This window comes from Dipodomys ordii, unplaced genomic scaffold (assembly GCF_000151885.1).
Source record: "Dipodomys ordii isolate 6190 unplaced genomic scaffold, Dord_2.0 Scaffold46, whole genome shotgun sequence".
Taxonomy (NCBI): domain Eukaryota; kingdom Metazoa; phylum Chordata; class Mammalia; order Rodentia; family Heteromyidae; genus Dipodomys; species Dipodomys ordii.
Genome location: NW_012267262.1, coordinates 643,687 through 662,379, shown reverse-complemented (window position 1 = coordinate 662,379; position 18,693 = coordinate 643,687). Strand labels below are relative to the sequence as shown.

The 18,693-nt window shown below is 37.4% G+C and overlaps 1 protein-coding gene across 1 annotated transcript; it reads left to right on the top strand.

Moving 5' to 3' along the window:
- The first annotated feature begins 218 nt into the window (after positions 1-218).
- LOC105988049 (mas-related G-protein coupled receptor member X1-like) lies at positions 219-17,442 on the top strand. Its single transcript, XM_013019541.1, has 4 exons — positions 219-276; positions 5,419-5,494; positions 8,429-8,476; positions 16,443-17,442. Exons 1-4 carry the CDS (start codon positions 219-221, stop codon positions 17,440-17,442), a joined length of 1,182 nt encoding a protein of 393 aa, XP_012874995.1.
- The last annotated feature ends 1,251 nt before the right edge of the window (positions 17,443-18,693 follow it).

Below are 18,693 nucleotides of genomic sequence, written 5' to 3'. Positions count from 1 at the left end.
ATGACAGGTGGAAGAGCCACACTCTTAGCCCATTTGCTGGCACCAGAGCACTGTTCTGCCCCAGAGACTGGTGGCTCTCGAGTGCTGAGTGCCTGCAGACCTGTGGGACTTGGAAATTTGGGTTCCATGTTTTGGCTTCTGAGATCTTGCAGACATTTGGTGACAGGATAGAATAGTTAAGATGACAAGGAGGATAAGGGTGGCGTGGTGTTGACGTCATGACTTCAGCACACTCACTACCATTCCTTACAACATTTCACAACGAGGAAGCTGAGAGTAAGTTTAAGTACCTTAACTATTAGTAAGGCTAAGTTAGCAGAGTTAGTAGATCTTAAGGCCAGAATTCTAAGCAATTGGGTTCGTAGACATCACACTATACTGGCAGCGGATGGTGTACTCACAGCCATCTGTGAATGCCCAAACTGCAGAAACAACACGGTTCCTCCTCACTGTCCTGCTTTAAATCGAAGTGGGCAGAGACCTTTTCCAGACTTTACACTTTCTTTGATTGTGCTTCATTTATTCCTATCCTCCCTGCTTCCCTCCCTCCCTCCCTTCCCTCTTCCTTCCTTTTGTCCCTTCGCTACTTGAAGTAGAGTGGCAGCGCTGACATGGGGCTCTTACTGACCAGTCAAGGGTTACACAATGTCAGCAAAAATCTTTGACTGCCACTTTGTGTCCAAACATATTTCATGTTTCTTTCTCATCTCTCCGATGACACTATGTAAAATTTTGCCCTTTACTTCCACCTTGAGGATCTCTCTCAAAGAAAAGAAATATAAATCCCACCCAAACAAACCAAGCCAGAAATATTTGTAAAAGTTTATTAAATTTATATACATTTATAACATTTATTGAATGATTCTTAGAATCCCATGTCAGGAATCAGAGTAGGAGATTCAGGGAAGTTGAACAATTTCTTAAAGGCCACACAAGATTGCAAACAAGCTGAGTATTGGAATGTATGTTTGTATCCTGAGCTTGTAAACAATGAAGGGCAAATAACTACCTCTGCCTTTGATAAATACAAATGTATCCACTTTTTTGTTGCTGTGCTTTTGATATCATATCTAAGATACCATTGCCTATTCCAAGGTCACAAGGATTTACATCTACTTCTTCAAGTATTTTAATAACTTTAAGAATCATCCATGTCTTTGCTCCATCTTGAGTTAATTTTTATATGTGAGATAGGAACCTAACTTTACTGTTTTGTATGAGAGTATCCAGTTGTTTCAGCGGTGGTACTGCATTTGAACTCAGGATCTCATGCTTGCTAGACAGTGCTCTACCACTTGGGCCATGCCCCAGCCTCCAGTACCATTTATTGAAAAGACAATCTTATCCCCACATTAAATTTTCTTGAAATCCTTATAAAAAACCAACTGATGTTTTATATATATATATATATATATATATATATATATATATATACACATATATATATAACATCATATATTATATATAAAACATCAGTTATCTATATAACATCAGTTATATATATGTATGTATATATATGTATATGGATTTATGTCTGGATTCAATTCTATTTGTTTTTATTTATGTGGTACTATCACAAAATCTTATTTATTGTAGTTTTGTGTAAGTTTTGTAATCAATTAAAATTCACCTTCTACTTCTTCTTAGGATCACCTTGACTATTCTGGGTTCCTTGTAATCCTACACAAATTTCAGGATCAGATTTTCCATTTCTACAAAAAAGCTACTTAGTATTTTCAGAAGGTTATGTTCAATTATTCAGTCAGTTTGGGTACTTTTGTCTCCAACTCATGAACATGGGATATCTTCCCATTCATTTAGATGTTTACATTATATTAATGGCGTTTTAAAGTTTCTAGTGTACAAATTTACTTTTTTAACTTTATTTTCCAGAATTTTATCTATTTCATTTATTTTAGAATTTTTCAAATTTTATTTTTAATGATTTTTGGAGTTCATTTAGATAAACATCATTTTATAGGATCATATGCACATAGCTATTGAGCCTTTGTGATCCTCTCCTAGAATATCTTTGTTTGGTCTTACTGTGTGAATGTTTAGAGTCCTGTTTAATTTATCATGCCCTGTCCAAGTGTTATTTTTTTGTCTTTTACCCACTATTGTGTAGTTTTAAATTCTTTATTGCTAGTGCACAAAAAATAAAACATTTTTTTGTACAATGAAAGTGTTATATATTGCATCTTTGTTTATTATCTCTATGGGGGCATCAATTCCATAGGGTTTTCCATATGTAAGATTAAATTCTGTATATAGAGATTATTTTATTTTTTCCAAACTTAATATCTTTCTCTCCTTTTCCCTAATACTTCATAACAATGTTAAATATAGACAGCAGAATTGTACATCTGTATCTTGTTTTGGATCTACCATATCATTTTTAATTAAGTATCTGCTAAAATCTTTTGCCTGTTTTGTAATTGGGTTGGTTATTTTCTTATTGCTGTGTTTTAAGTGTTACTTATTTATTATTTCCAAGCCTGTGTTTTGCAAATATTCTCCCTAGTCTGCTTGTCTTTTCCTTTTCAAATCTATATTTGTTGTTGTTGTTGTTTTGTGGCTGGTTCTGAGGGTGCTGCCCCTTAGCTTTTTTCCTACTTGAGTCACTCACTGCTCCAATTCTAGCTTTCTGGTGGTTTTGTGTGTGTGTCTGTGAGAGAGAGAGAGAGAGAGAGAGAGGGAGAGAGAGAGAGAGAGAGAGAGAGAGAATGAGAGAATGAGAGAGAGGAGTTCTGCTTGTGCTGGTGTTGAACTGCTATCATCAGATCTCAGACTCCTGAGAAGCTTGAATTACAGAAATGAGCCACCAGTGCCCAGATTCTAAACAGTTCTCTTTTCAGAACAATAGTTAATAGCCTTTCCCAATCCCTGTTCCTGGATACTGCTCATTTTGTTTTTTGTTCTTTTTCTTTTTTTTTCTGTTCTTTTCCTTCTCTTCCTCCTTACCCTCCTCCATTTTTGTCTTCATATTTTTCTTTGTGGGACAGTAGCATGCTGACTTTGGCTGGACTGGCCCCCAACCTCTGATCCTTCAGCTTCTGCTTTCTAAAAAGTATTAATTTTGTGTCCCATCATGTCTTGTTGTTGAGTTCCAAATTAAAAATAAAAAACCTTATTACCAGCAATAATTTTACATGTTTAGCAGTGAGAGAATTTGGGAGAGGCAAGATCTCCATGGTTAACATGGCTCCAAGATGTCAAGGCATCATAAGATACAGAAATTTAAATTCTTAACCACGGTAACAGCTTGGCTTTTAATTAATACTGAGGACTAGATATCTTTCCAATGTATTTGACTTTGCTATTATCAATTTCTCCATCTATGAATTTTGGTAAAAGAAATATAAGAAGAAATGATTGAATCCATTATTAGAATTACAGAGTTTAGTATCTTACTCAAGATGACAGATTCACTGAGCATAAAATCAGCAACAATCTACTGAGTGTGAACTACATCTGATAACAGCAATAATAATGACAACCATTTCTAATTCACTATGGTTTGGTACATTTTTAACATTTTTATATTTTTACCTTAAAATTTTAAAGAATAGAATTATATAAGCTATTCTTTCAGACAATAATGAGATTAACCTAGAATTCAGCTACAGAAAAATAGGGAGAAGTCCTCAAATATTTGGACATTAAATGGCAAACTAGCAAAAATTATATGAGTTTAAGCAGACATTTCAAGATAAATGGAAAAATATGCTCAGCTTCATGAAAATTAAAGTAAAATTTATGAAAATCTGTGAGATGCAGAAAAAGTAGTCCTTAAGGAAGACTTTATGTAATGGAACAGGTAAAGAAGTAAAAAAAGATTTCAAATCCACTATCTGAAAATCTACTTTAAGAAGCTCAAAAAGACAAAAATAACTAGATATTTACAGTTAAAAAAGAATGCTTACAAAACCTCAGCAAGTACCAATGATGTAAACAAGAAATCAGTAGAGAAAGACAGTGAAACCAAAACCTGGACATTAAAAAGGTCAACAAATCCCTAACCAGATAAAGAAAAGAGAAAGATGATACAAATTACTGGTTTCAGGACAAGCTTATAGGATCCATGGACATTAAATGGAAAAAATAGAGAATGCTATGAACAAATCTATGCCATAGAGTGTGATGATTTGTTGTTCAATTGTTAGACAAGGAAGGTGTGAGTTGTGATCAACATAGTTTTTCTTCTCTCTAAAGAATTTCTTTGAGATACTTAGCAAGGAAGTTCTACTGATAACAGACCTCCTCACTCTTCCTCAAAGACAATTCTTTTACTTCCTCAAATGGTTTCACTAGGTTCAGAGTCCTAGCTGTTTTCTTTCTTCTGTCAATACATAAAGCTCTTGTGCTGCATTAATTCTGAAGAGAAGATTGAAGTCATTATTTTCTTCCTTCTTTATAGGGAAAGCCTTTTCTGGAGCTATTAAAGAATGTTTTGTCTTTGATTCCTGCAATTTGAATGCTATATGTCTAAGGAATGATTTTGTAATTATCCTGCCTGGTGTTTTCTGTACTTCTTGAATCTCTGGTTTATCACAGATTCAGGTGAAAATAATTTAAGCCAGACACCTATCGCCTGTGCTGGTAATCCTACCTACTCAAGAGGAAGAGTTCTGGAGGATCCTGGTTCAAGACCAGCCTTGACGGAGAAATCTATGTGACTCAATGTCTAATTAATCACCAAAAAGTCAGTTTGGAAGCTGGATCAACTAGTATAACATTAACTGTAAGAAAGAAAGCCAAGTAAGCATGAAGTCCTGAGATCAAGTCCCCATACTCAGAGAGAGGGAAAACAAACCAAAAAAGCAAATTGAGATAAGTTGATGATCCTAGAGAGTAAAATTAAGAAAGACTTTCATGTTTTGTCGCATGTACTTCCTGTCACTTGGAAAGAACATGAAAAGAAATCTATTAAGGCTAAGACAAAATGTAATACAAAGCAGGCAGGACCTTACATGTTTTTAGTTACACAGGTTCCTAGAAAAACCTCAGCCTGATCAGCTGGCAGTGTGAGGCTCCTAAACAATTGCTTGCAGAGAAAGCGACCCAGTGGTGGGGGCAGGGATGGGCAGAGGTTGAAAGATAGAAGAGAAAGATCAAATGTTTTGAAGCATCCGGTGAGAAACATATCTCAACAAACTTCACGCTCTCACTTGCCAGTAGGTCCCAGGACAGGAAATCACAGGGTGGTCCCCTAGCTTGATAAAAGAGATTCAAGCATCATGGTTCACTCAGGCAGAGATCTCTCCATTGCAAGGCAGTGTCCTATGAACATTGTCAATCCACAAGGTTCTTCATTTCAGTAGGCAGCACCTTACCATCTCTGCAGAAAAAATGGAGGAAAGGTAAGACTTTACCCAAAGCCTGTCTTAAAAACTCCTGTTGTCTTTTTCCTCCTAGTCCAAGCTGTATCTTTTACTGGTGGCAGTTTCCTGGGAACCCAAGGACATACAAAGCTTCCCTTTGACAACTTTGTGTACTGGAAGAAATGATTCTAGGATACTGAAAGATGTGAACCAGGAATTTTCCTTCTTGGTAAAACTTGTCCCAATCTACCCTTCATTTCAATCTTTCAAATTCCTGAGATGATAAGAAATTCACTACTTTCCTTAATTTAGAAAGCAAGAAGGAATACACAGTGCTTCCTTCAAAAAAAGTGCTGGGAATAAAAAAAAAAAAAAACATGTGTTTTACTCATCTAAAAATTTCCTTTTCTTTGTATTAATGCCAGATTCCCAGGAAGTAAACATGATCTAAAACGGGATGACTGAAGTTGTCTTAATTGAAGGGCAATCTACCATTGCAGGTAGGTTTAGGGAAAGTACATTTAATGATGGAGAATGATGAGGATGTTAAAGGGAGTTTAATATCACTAGATATCGGGAAGCTGAAGCTGTAGTCTTAGGAAAGATGCACAGATAGCTTCTTTATCTTTAAGCCACTATCAGTTTACAATATAATGGAGAGAGTAAGGAGAAAAAAAATTAAAAATTAATTTTCTGTTCTCTTGCTCTCTATGTTTCTGTCAGTTCTTCTCTTTGACTAAATGTTACCATACACAGAGGAAAAGGCATTCTATTGATCACATAGATACATCTACTCTCAGGATCCAGAGAAGAGAAATGGGACAAGAAATATTGGCAAGTGAGGAAATCTATTTCTTTGCAGTCTCTTGTGTTTTCTGATACCTTCTGTATTTCAATGTAGTTAGATATATAGTTTTTACTCTATCTCTTCTAGTTTGTTTGATTTCATTTGTTCTTACCTCCTTATCTTGCATCCTATCTTTTAAATAATCTCTCACTTGGATTAAGTTACTTAAGAGTACATCTATATCTATAGATCTGGCATTTTCCTCATCCTTTAGAAAGAATGATATGTCATTTGCAAGGAAATAGATGGACCTGCAAAAATTATATTAAGTGAAGTAAGTCAGTATGAGAGATGAAGGACACATGTTTTCTTTGACATGTAGAAGTTAGCTCTAACTTATAATAAAATCATGTTCAGGGTCATATGCATATATACATAAACATATTGCCCCAAGTATGGCCTATATAGGAGAGGTTTGCAATGGTATAACTCTTTCAACAACTAAGCTGGAACATGTGTTGTTAGGAGGGGGGAGGTCGAGAAGAGAGGGGGACCAAAAAGAGGGGGGCAGACAAATGGAGAAAGGATAGGCAAATATAGTCACATCTGAAAATGGAACAAGGTAACTTGAGGGGATGGATAGGGTTGGGAGAGATAGGGGAAAATATTGATCAAGATGCATTATACTGGTGGACCCAATGCAACAATGAGATGTACAAATCGTTATGTCGAAAAACGTACTTTACAACTTAGGAGGGGCAAGGAGAGGGGAGATGGGAAGGGATGGGAAGGGGAAACAAAGGAGGAGGCAACAATGGTTGATAAGAAATGTACTCATTACCTTGCCCATGTAATTGTAACCCCTCTGTATGTTATTTTCACAATTAAAAAAAAAAAAAGAACAAATGCTTCCCCTCTGTACGGTATTTTCACAATAAAAAGAAAAGAAAAGAAAGAAATGTACCTTGTAACCCCTCTGTACAGCATCTTTACAATAAAATAAAATTTAAAAAAAAGAAAAAAAGATGCATTATACTAAAAAACAGATATATTTAGTTGCAACTCATTTGTAAAAGTACTTAAAGATAATAACAACTAAAAATGTTGAAAGTCATAGTATTTATAAATATTTACAATTGTTGATATTTGATAGTAAAGAGACAACTGTGATCATAGTTACTTCAAAATAGGGAAATTTTATGAAACTTTGACTGGATACTCAAGGGTCCCCAACAACAAATGGTTTCAACTTGCTAAATCATCCCTCATTCATAGGGATGTGCTTTTATCCCCAAGCTCACTCATGACTGCCAGCCATGAGGTTATGTGTATACATGAGCATAAAGGAGAAAGAAGTTCAAAATCCAAGAGTTTGTTTTATGACTTCTGCCTGCATCCCCTTCACTAGTGTCTAGTTAGTAGATCCCAATACCATCGAGGGAATTTGGATTTGAGTTTCTTTTTCTGTTACAAAACATCCCAATTCTGTGAGACATGAACATTGTCAGCCTCTAGATACCGATTCTCCTTTACATTTCCAATTTCATGATACTCCAATAGTTTTCCTGGGAGCTCCTCACATTGTGAATGATGAACTAGAGAATGGTGGGGAATCTAAGGAAATGGGGATGAAGCTGGATCTGCACTTCCTATGATTAACATATGATTAAGATAACTTCTTATAGGAAGTTATAACTTCCTATAGGAAGAATAGTATATGGGTGAGAATAATATTTATAATTGATAGTCTCTAAAGATTGTGTGCTAGAGGCTGAGGATATATTAGTGAACCACAACAAAAACTCAACAGATCTAGTTAGTAAAGAATTGAATTTAATGAAAGAGGGAAAAGGAAATAATAAATAGGTACAGTTGAATGTTCAGCTTCAAACTGTGTTCAGTACCACAAATAAAAACACCAGTGAGTCCCGAAAGGAAAAACATGGTCTAGATTTCATCTATATTCTCCTCAGGCCACACAGGGGTATAGGAACTAAGAAAGCATTACTATATGTCATAAGCCCTTGATACAGAGGTTCCTATTATACTTCCTGCTTCACTTTTTTGTCCTGAATGAGCTGTGGGCAGTCAGCACTAAACGGGACCTTTTCATAAGCAGGTGGAAGCACTTAAGACGATGAAGTGTGTATGTTATCTTTGTCCCTTCATCCATCTCTTATGAGTTCCCTATTTCCTGGGCTTGTTTCTTTTCTGTTTCTAAAAGCTGCAGATCCTTTTTCTAATTAATCATGAAAGAGCGTACTTTTTAAATCTAATCATAGAGAGTATGCTTTTAAAATATTTTTCCCCTTTCCAGGTGTAGTTCACACAAGAACCTGGTAGTGAAGCTGTTGGGCTCTGATGGGTAATAACATCAATGTAGGATTGTTAGTGACTCTACTTTTTTTGTACCCAATTTGGGGCAAATGACCAGCTTTTATTTCTCCTATGTAGGATGGAAATGTTAATAGTACATCTAGCAAGTAGTTATTTATTGGGTTAATGGAATCCATCAATGAATCAATCCATCACCTGCTACTGCTCACTTACTTCTGAGTATATTCGTGCTTTCCAGCTGAATTGTGTCTGAGCATCTCCTTTCTCAACCAAAGCCTCTTAGCAATGGAGATTTAAAATATTCCCCTAAAAGAGAACTATGCATCTAACAAAAGATTTCAAATTGTAAAGCAAATGCTATAACTAATATTCTGAAGGTCTTAGGCTACACATCACTCAGCAAGCTAATTACTAACTCCCCTTAGATAATTCCCAAAGTATTTATGTTCAGTATCATTGCCATTTTTTTTCAAACTTTTTTTCAGACTTTCCTTTCCTTCTCTAAACATTAGGAAATTGTCCTTAAATCTTTTCACCAAATTACAACAAAGTCTTCTAGGTACTCAGTAAAGCCAGACACTGGCCCTCATTGGGGTGGAGATGAGAAGGGACCATTATTACCTACCTGTGTGAGTATAAGGATTATTTTTCTAACACCCCAATGGTATGTAATGAAGTGAATAATTATGTAAAATACAGTTTTTTTAAAATTCTCTACAGGTATATTTTCTGGAGACCAATTTTATTTAACATATTTGTGTGACAAGACAAATTTCCAACTATACTGATGTCTCCTATTCATTCTATCATTCATCTATTTTTTAGATTACACATTTTCTCCTTTGGAGGACTATACTGTCCTCAACATGGAATGGGACACTGAGACACAAAAATGGACAAAAACAAACCCTTTCCTGTCCTCATGAAGTTGATTCACTGAGGTCTAGCAGGTCCCACATCTACCCTAGCAAGAGGTTTTCATGACTCTAAATCATGGAATTCTTTATTCCTGGTAGAACAACCAATCTTACTCCCTGAGGAAGTCTCACTCCTAAGAAGAAACTTCTGTCTTGAGCAAAGTCAAGTCTCTGCTCCACATAGTCTGTCCCACACTTTCATCTTCTTGCCTCTAGGGGTCATGACATAACAGGTTGGGGACGATAGAGTGTTTACATGTCAGTAACAGACTATATTATAATGGAAAGAGTCCAAGCTTTAGAATCAGAATATAATGAGCTTTAATCTGAGTTTTAGGATCTCATGGCTTCAGTAATAATTTTTGCAAACTTCTGTTTCATTTCCTTCTCTACAACACCAGGAAAGTAATCCCATATAGCAGAGTGGTCCTGAGATTTTGAGCTCATGTAGCAGGCATTCAAGTTTGTGTTCCCAGGGTCACCGGTACAGTATTTCTGAGAATGGATCTAAACATCACAGCCCGTAGGACTAAAATCACAATGAATGGATGAAGATGACCTTCCTCCATGTTTTTATAAGGAGATCCGTCTTGTGAACTTAATGTCTCTCCTTATTACCATTGTTGAAATGGCAGGACACGTGTTTGTGTTCTGGTTTCTGGACCAGAGTGCCTCCATGGGAGCACCTCCTCCATGTATATTCTTACCTGGCTATGGAAGACTTTTTTCCTTTGCTGCCACATTATAAAGACTGTGATAAATTTCATCATCTCTGTCTATCTAATCCACATCTACATTCACAGCTTTTTTTTCTTTGTCACACTATGGACCTTGGCTATCTTACAGGCCTTCACAGGGTTAGAATCAAGCATTGCCAGTCCATCATTTGATGCATGTTGTGTCACTGTTACCAGTTGAGCCACATTACCTGTCACATGTATCTGACTATGTGTTGGTCCCTGCTGCCAAGCATCCTCTGAGGGCACTAGAGAGGCTTCCTGTTTATAGAGTTAGATGAAAATTAGTGTCAGATATTTGATTTCATCTTATCAACCTGACAAGCAGGATATGTATATACATATTTTTAATTTGTGATTCTCTCTGAGTACAGCCTGGATCTGTCAGAATCTTCTGTCACTCTAGAGGGTAGAGATATCAATGACTAATCTGTACGTGGCCATCCTACTCAGAATGCTGCTTTTCCCTATCTGATATCTTCTTTTAGCCAGCCAGAGGTTCATATTACTTTGGTTTGAAACTGCTACTGGTACAATCTTTCAGTATGTTTTTTTCTATTCCATCCAACTTGTCCTGTGTTAACAGCTGTGCTAACTCATCATTTACTTCTTTGTTGGACCCAATAGGTAGTGATAATGCAGACTCTCCAGCTGGTTCTCTAGAGGGTTATGCAGAAAAGTCCCAAAGAGGAAAAACATAAATATAGCCATCCTCAGGGAATCCTGGAGATGTAGCAATGATGGAGAACTGCTTTAATTAGGTATATTTGTTTTCAGAGTCAACTTCTCCCAATCAGCTTGGGAACATCTTAATTTTTCTCATTCATATCCCCTGATCTTAAAACAGCTATGATAGCAATCATCTTCTGAGACTTAAGTGATATAGGGCCTCTTACACATAAAATTTGCTATAGTATCTTTGGGACTACCTTAGCCAGGGGCTTTACCAACTCTAATTCAGGACTCTTCTCACTTTTTGGCAAACCTTTCCTTCACCAGAAGGTTGAAGATAATACTAGAAAGATTTATATTTCTTTGATAACTCCATTTGATAAATAAATTTCACAACTTTTCCCCCATTTTCCTACAACTTGTCTCAAAATAATAAGCATTAATTTCAAACTCATTCTAGAAGAACAGCCTTTAATTCTGGGAGGTCTTATAAAGCCTCATCTCCTTAGCTTAAAAAATATTATGGGGGCTGGGAAGGTGGCTCAGTGGTGCTTGCCTTGCATGCATGGGGCCCTGACTTCAATTCTTCAGCAGAAAAAGCCAGAAGTGGCACTGTGGCTCAAATGGTAGAGCGCTAGCTTTGAGCTGGAGAGCTGAGGGACAGTGCCCAGGCCCAGAGTTCAGGCCCCACGACCAACAAAAAATATTATGGAATAAATTACTTATTAGACAAATACAACTGATGCTTTCATAATATAAGCCTGTATTCAACCTCTGTTTATCAGTTTTGAGTCATCATCATTAATCCTTCTACCATTTTCAAGTTAGTCAAGCATTAAGTCATATAAACAGATAATGTCCACATATGCCTAATGCGGTTTGACTATTTTGTATGGTTTCTTTCACATGTCCTCTGTTAGAAGCCCAGCTATTTCTCTCCCCTTTGACTTTGCCCTGATTTACCCTGATTCTATTGCTCTCTGATCCTCCATTGCAGGTTTACAAGAGACTTAACAGTCTTTGTGCAAGACTTTGTATGTCAAATTTTCTTTTTTTTCCTTATGAGCTCATAACATTGGCTTCATTCATTATTTTTACACAAATAGTTTAGCTAATAATTCTATGAAATAGTATATTAATCTTAAATGGTACATTTTAAAATAATTTTAGGATAATCTTTAAGGAAAAATTGAGCTGTAGTGATATACAACAATAAGTGTAAAGTTGATGTATTTTGGCAAATGAATATATCCAGGCAAATTAAAAACCCAGTGACCCAGTGCCACACTTCATTGTTTATTATAAAGCCATATAGAACAATCTCACACCATTTGGTTGTGCTACCTAGGTTCACTGTTGTCTATAAACAGACACATAGAACAGGGAGGTGAACCAGATGAAGTGAGATAGGAGTGGGGTGGGATGGGAGGAATTGATGTACAAGTGGAAACTGGGAAGATACCCATAAACATCTCTGTGAGGATCTTGACTCAAAACGGCTCTTGTCTCTGACTTACTTCCCTAATCACAGGAGCTGTCCAGAATATTGAGAAGTTCCACTTCATCACTGGGCTTCACTCCAGAGCCTCCAGGCTTCTCTTGATTTGTAGAAAAAGGAAGCATACATACTCTGACATTGGGCAGAAAAAAGTTCTTCCTCTTCACTTTGAGTCAACTCTTCAACTGTGCACAGAAGAATGGATGGAAGGTAAAGTGGTATGCAAGATAACCCAGTTCCCAATAATAACATTTGCATGGAGTTAACACCCTTATATTTCTACATTGAAGTGATATATGCAGCATTATGATAAGCTATTTCCTTCAGAAAAGGTAGGAGACAGGAGATTCTGAAAACAGTTCAGGAAGACCTAAAGGTTGCACTTTCAAATGAGTCAACTAGACCAACTAGAAAGTCTAGCCAACTAGATTTTTCTTGCTATATTTTCTCTTTTAACCTAAATTCAAATCTTTATCATGGAGACTAAGAATGCTGCCTCTTAAATCCATATAAGTAGCAAGGTGACACAAAAATATTGTTTCTTAGAGCTTAAGTTTTCATTGTTTTACTAGCTTACCAAAGTTACTCCCTTTGGCATGTTTTAGAAATATGGAAGAGAAGCTTAGCTCAGACTAGAATACTTGAGTAGCATTACTTTATATATTTACAAGGGGGAGAGTTAATGAAAACAGGCAATGATAGCTGGTTTAGACAAACAACAGTGAAACACTATTCCAACACATAGGCTTAAAGGGATAGGGGAAGAAGCTGTCACCAGAAAGCATAGTGCTATACACACTTGACGCATGACAAGAGAATAAGCAAGGGGGAGAGGGGGAGAGAAACCCTGCTATTACTATACACAGCCTCACATGAAACAAAACAACTCTTTCTAAAAATTTTTATTTTAGGGGCTGGGAAGGTGGCTCAGTGGTAGAGTGCTTGCCTTGCATTCCTGAAGCCCTGGGTTCGATTCCTCAGCACCACATAAGCAAAATGAAAAAAGCTGGAAGTGGCGCTATGGTTCAAGTGTTAGAGCGCTAGCCTTGAGCTGAAGAGCTGAGGGACAGTGCCCAGGCCCAGAGTTCAGGCCCCACGACAGGACCCCCCAAAAAAATTATTTTATTGTAAAGATGCGGTACAGAGTGGTTACAGTTACATGAGTAAGGTAATGAGTACTTTTTTTTTTTTTTTGGTTGGTTGTGGGGCTTGAACTCTGGGCCTGGGCGCTGTCCCTCAGCTCTTCAGCTCAAGGCGAGCACTCTACCACTTGAGTCACAGCATCACTTTTAGTTTTCTAGTGGTTTATTGGAGATAAGAATTTCATGGACTTTCCTGTCCGGGCTGGCTTTGAACTGCGATCCCCAGATCTCAGCCTCCTGAGTAGCTAGGATTACAGGTGTGAGCCACCAGCGCCAGGCTTGAGTACATTTTTTGTCAAGCATTGTTACCCCCTCCTTTGTTTTTCTCCCACTATCCCTTCCCTCCCCCACCTTTCTCACTCACTCCTCCCCAAGTTGTAAAGTTCATTTCCACATAGTGTCTTGTGGGTCTCATTGTTGCAATTGGTCATCCTGTGTCCTTGTTTCAGCATTTTGTTATTCCCCTTCCCCTCCCCAAATTAGATAAAGGTATATACAAGATGGAAGGTACTAAAATCAAATATGGTGACAACAGGTATATACCATAGAAGGAAGAAAAACTGTGGTATATATGTGTACACACACACACACACACACACACAAACACACACACACAATGGATTTCTGTGCTTTCACCAGAAAGAATGACACCACCCTATTTGTTAGGAAATGGAAAGACTTGGAAAAATTATATTAAGTGAAGTAAGCCAGACCCAAAGAAACAGGTCCCATGGTTTCCTTATTTTCAATAATCAGTATATGTTTAGGATAATCTTACCAGATAAGCAGAGCTCAAAAGCTATGTACATATGACTATATAAGATGATGCTAAGTGAAATGAACCCCAAGATATGGACACAAGAGATTTTTCTTTGTTGTTGTTTTTAACAAATCCTTTTTCCCCTGCCTTCCTGTCTCCATCTCCTGGTGTCTCAGAGGCTTAACTCAACCTTAAACCAAGAGGAACAGGATCCTATTGAGGAGTCATGGAAGACACATTTATGGGCTGTCAAATAGAGTGAGGGAGGATAAAATAAAAATACTTATGAAAAATGGGGCCCTTTCCTCATATTTCATATCATCTTACTTCCTGGGAGCTTTTAATATAACTAGATTTAGTTGCTTCTCATCTTATTCCACCAGAGTTATTCATCCCTCCCCATTTGCAGCTCCTTTTTCTATGGTCACTTTTATAGAACATTTATCGTGTTATTGAAAAATGCCTTGGATATGAATGGTAGAAAAAAGAAATACAATTTATTGGTTAGCTATCAGTTTGGATAACCCAATAAAGAACCACTATAATAATGGCCATAACAAAATGTGCTTTAGAATTGGGCTATAGACTCTAAGTAAACTTAAGAACTTCTTCAAATATGCTGCTCCCCAAACCCACAAGGCTGAACTTATGTCAAAGAGTGAGCATGACAGGTGAACTCAGTACTGATGCCTCTGTACCCCAGAGGAAGATATATCCTCTTTCCTTTTCAGGACCTGCTGTTTGGCTGAGTGCTCTAGATTCTGAAATCATGGCTGCTCTTGTGAGGCAGGAAAAGCTCTTGAATTCTTTTTCTGGACCTTGTTAAATTTTACCGAGTTGTGTTTTGTTCTTTTAAATGTCTTCTCTTCTTCCATGTTTCTGGAGTCTGCTTATATTACATTTAATTATAGCCAGAATATTGACTACTATCTTAGATTTACCTCGGGCATTATTCCGCTGCATTTTCCTTATTTAAATGATACCCAGCAGTGTTAAGTTCAAAGGGCTGGTCAAAAGGATCAACCCTAAAGCAGATGGGATAGATTTAAATCCAAACTATGTGAGGCCAGGGACAAACCAATTGAGTCTCTTTGAAACAAGAAAAACACTAAATGTTTCCAAATAGGCTCAAGAGAATATTAAAAAGAGAGAATATCTAATAAAGTTTCAATAAGCTGCTATTATTCCCTTGTGTGGACTTTCCTCTTTCTCTATTTGATATCTCTATTTGATATCTGCGTCTCTCTTTGTAACATTTATACTGCACTCATCATTTTCTTTCACACAGAAGATTTCATAAACAAAGAAAGTCTACTAAGGATATCCTGGGAGAGAACGGAACAGGTTGCAATGTGGGTAGGATTATATACTTTGCAGCACACCACTTAATCATTCTCCACAAGCACTCTGTATTTCAAATACCTGTTTTTAGAGGCCCTCAGTCCTCACTCTACCTTCATACTTCCTCTTCTGTACTGCTGAAAACTTCAGCTTCATTACCAGCCTTCCTCATGCTCTGTGTCAAAAATGCTTGTAGGTATTGTGCAGATTCATAATAAGTCCTCCCTCTGAAGCCCTGTCAGTGGTCAGAAGCAGTCATTTGGGCCCACTGTAGAGTTCTTCACAAACATAATTATGCCGAGTGACGTTTTCTTCTTAATGTTACATGCATCAGTTGTAATTCTTTTTCATTTTTATTTTCTATTTAGTGCAAATCATCCAATATGGTAGGAATTCTCCTGTTTTTTTCTTCTGTTGAAATAATATTGGGAACACATATGTTACACACAGGTCTAAGTTGTGGGAATAGAACATGTGTTTCTCCTCTCTTCAAAGGCTGGCATTGAAGACATTTTTAGACCACCAGTTTTAGTAATCGTCATGAATGTCCAAGACATAGTTCATAGTGGTCCTAACTCAAGGTTTCCTTTTTCTGTTCTGGAGGGAACACTATTAGTCATAGAGGTACCATGATCACCTTTGTGACTATAGCTCTAACTCCTTGAGTGGAGGTGTCTGGATCATAGAATATTTCCATATTATTTAGAGGATCTGAGGTGGAGAATAGATGGCTCAGGCTTCAGAGTCAAACAAAACTGATTTGAATTCATACTGCAGGACCCCTCAAGTTTTGACAATTCACTTAATCATTTCAATCCTTTTTCCTCAACTTTATATAATAGGGACAGTAGTTTCCAATAACAAGATAAGATGATCTTGAGAATAGGGATCATATGGTAGACTCTCAAATCTTGTTTGTGTTCTCAGCAGCACCAGTGGTGGTTTTGTGAGCCAAGATCCAACCAGTCCATTCCAGTGGACAGAAGCCACAACAGTGAATGGCACTGACCAGTTCTGTGAAAATCATTTGGTCCTGGAATTGGTAAACCTCATCATTGCCCTTGTTGGGCTGGCAGGAAATGCAGTTGTGCTCTGGGTCCTGGGGTTCCAAATGCGTAAGAATGCCATTTCAGTCTATATCCTGAACCTGGCTGTGGCTGACTTCCTGTTCCTCATCTGCCTCCTTATAACTAACATGCTGAATGTCATTGACTTCTCCTACTCCTTCTCTGGCCCTGTGAATGCCATCTTAATCAATGTGGCAACCATTCCCTACATTACAGGACTGAGCATACTTAGTGCCATTAGCACTGAGCGATGCCTATCAGTCTTGTGGCCCATCTGGTACCACTGTCACCGCCCAAGACATATGTCAGTAGTCATATGTGCCTTGCTCTGGGCTTTGTCTCTGATCCTGAACATTCTAGAATGGTACTTCTCTGGCTTTCTAGAACTATTTTATGATAGAAAATGGTGGGAAAATGTTGATTTTATCATAACTTCATGGCTATTTATTTTATTGATTATTCTCTCTGTGTCCAGCCTGGCCTTAATAGTCAGGATGTTCTGCAGTTCTAGGCGGTTGCCACTGACCAGGCTGTATGTGACGATCTTGATAACAATGATGGTCTTCCTTATCTGTGGGCTGCCTTTTGGCATTTTCTGGTTCCTTCTATGGTGGCTTCCAATTTCTTTTTATCATAACTCTTGTTATCTTTTTCCAGTTACACTTTGTCTATGCTGTGTTAACAGCTGCGCCAACCCTGTTATTTACTTCTTCATTGGATCCTTTAGGCAACAGCGGCAGCGGCGAACCCTCAAGCTAATTCTCCAGAGGGCTTTGCAGGACACTCCTGATGTAGATGATTACAGAGGCAGCAATTCCCAGAGAACCCAGGAGGAATTAGAAAGCAGAAGGTTAGAGTAACCCTCGAGCCTCTGTCTTGATCAGACAGTTGTGACTTTGAAAGTCTGTACTAGAGTCATCTTAGACTCTTGCTTTAGAAATGTCTCAGTGATTTTGCAATGCCTTCAAATAGAACATTTTTGCCTTTTTTAAAAAAAAGAAAATTAAAAATAAAAATATCTCCACAGTTTTGAAATTCTCAATAGAGGGCTGGAAAGTTGGCTTAGTGGTAGAATGCTTGCCTGGCATGTATGAAGCCCTGGGTTCAATTCCTCAGTACAACATAAACAGAAAAAATCAGAAGTGTTGCTGTGGCTCAAGTGGTAAAAGTGCTAGCTTTGGACAAAGAAGCTCAGGGACAGTGCTCAGATCTTGAGTTCAAGCCCAAGGAAGAAAGATAGAGAGAGAGAGAGAAGAGAAAGAAAGAAAGAGAGAGAAGGCAGGAAAGAAAGAAAGAGAGAGAAAGAAAGAAAGAAAGGAAGGAAGGAAGGAAGGAAGGAAAGAAGGAAGGAAGGAAGGATTCTTCAAATTCCCTCTAAATATTTCTTTTTAAAAATTATTAGTTCCATGGTTTTTAAAAAATGTTTGTTATCTTTAAGTAGATGTACAAAAGAGCTGTCATTTAACAAAGCAGTTTATGGATATGATAAATCATGATCAATGTCACCCCTTTCAACGTTCTCACCCATATTTCTTTTTTTTCCTTTTGAGCCAGACATTTTATTTCTTTGTCATTCATGTCTTATCAAATGCTTTTCTTTTTTTATTTCAATGGAGGAATTCTTATCCCAAACCATATTCTCAAATTTATAAGCATTTTCTATAGAAATGCAATAAAAATAAAGATTCCTTACTTTTCTCCCATGCTATGTTCCCCAGAGAATTATATTACGCCCCTTGACTTGAGACAGTGCTGCAGTTAGAAACTTGGTCCCGAAGGAATGAACTTTGCTGCATCACAAAGTTTTCTAGCATCAGGAGAAACAATTTCCTTAGAGACATTATGCTTCCTGTATAAGAAAAATACATAAAATTTGAATTTTTATAACGTCTTTTGCTGACATTTTTCTGTTGCATGGTGATAAGTTAGCTTTGGATTCAGGCACACAAAGCCATGGCATATGCCTTCCCTATCTGGTTATTTAACTCTTTACTTACCAGAATAAAGTCTAGAAATGCATCTAGCCAGTTGCATGTATGTCTGTCAATCTTGAGTGTATGCGATATGTCACAGGAGAATATGTTGATTCCATGCTGACCTACTGATAGGCC

What these genes read in the sequence shown, in the direction of transcription:
- LOC105988049 (XM_013019541.1), top strand. Translation starts at nt 219, where the DNA reads ATGACTTCAGCACACTCACTACCATTCCTTACAACATTTCACAACGAG. An exon ending in CTTCCCTTTGACAACTTTGT is followed by an intron (nt 5,495 to 8,428) that starts GTACTGGAAGAA and finishes TCCCCTTTCCAG; the next exon opens with GTGTAGTTCACACAAGAACC. An exon ending in AAGCTGTTGGGCTCTGATGG is followed by an intron (nt 8,477 to 16,442) that starts GTAATAACATCA and finishes TTGTGTTCTCAG; the next exon opens with CAGCACCAGTGGTGGTTTTG.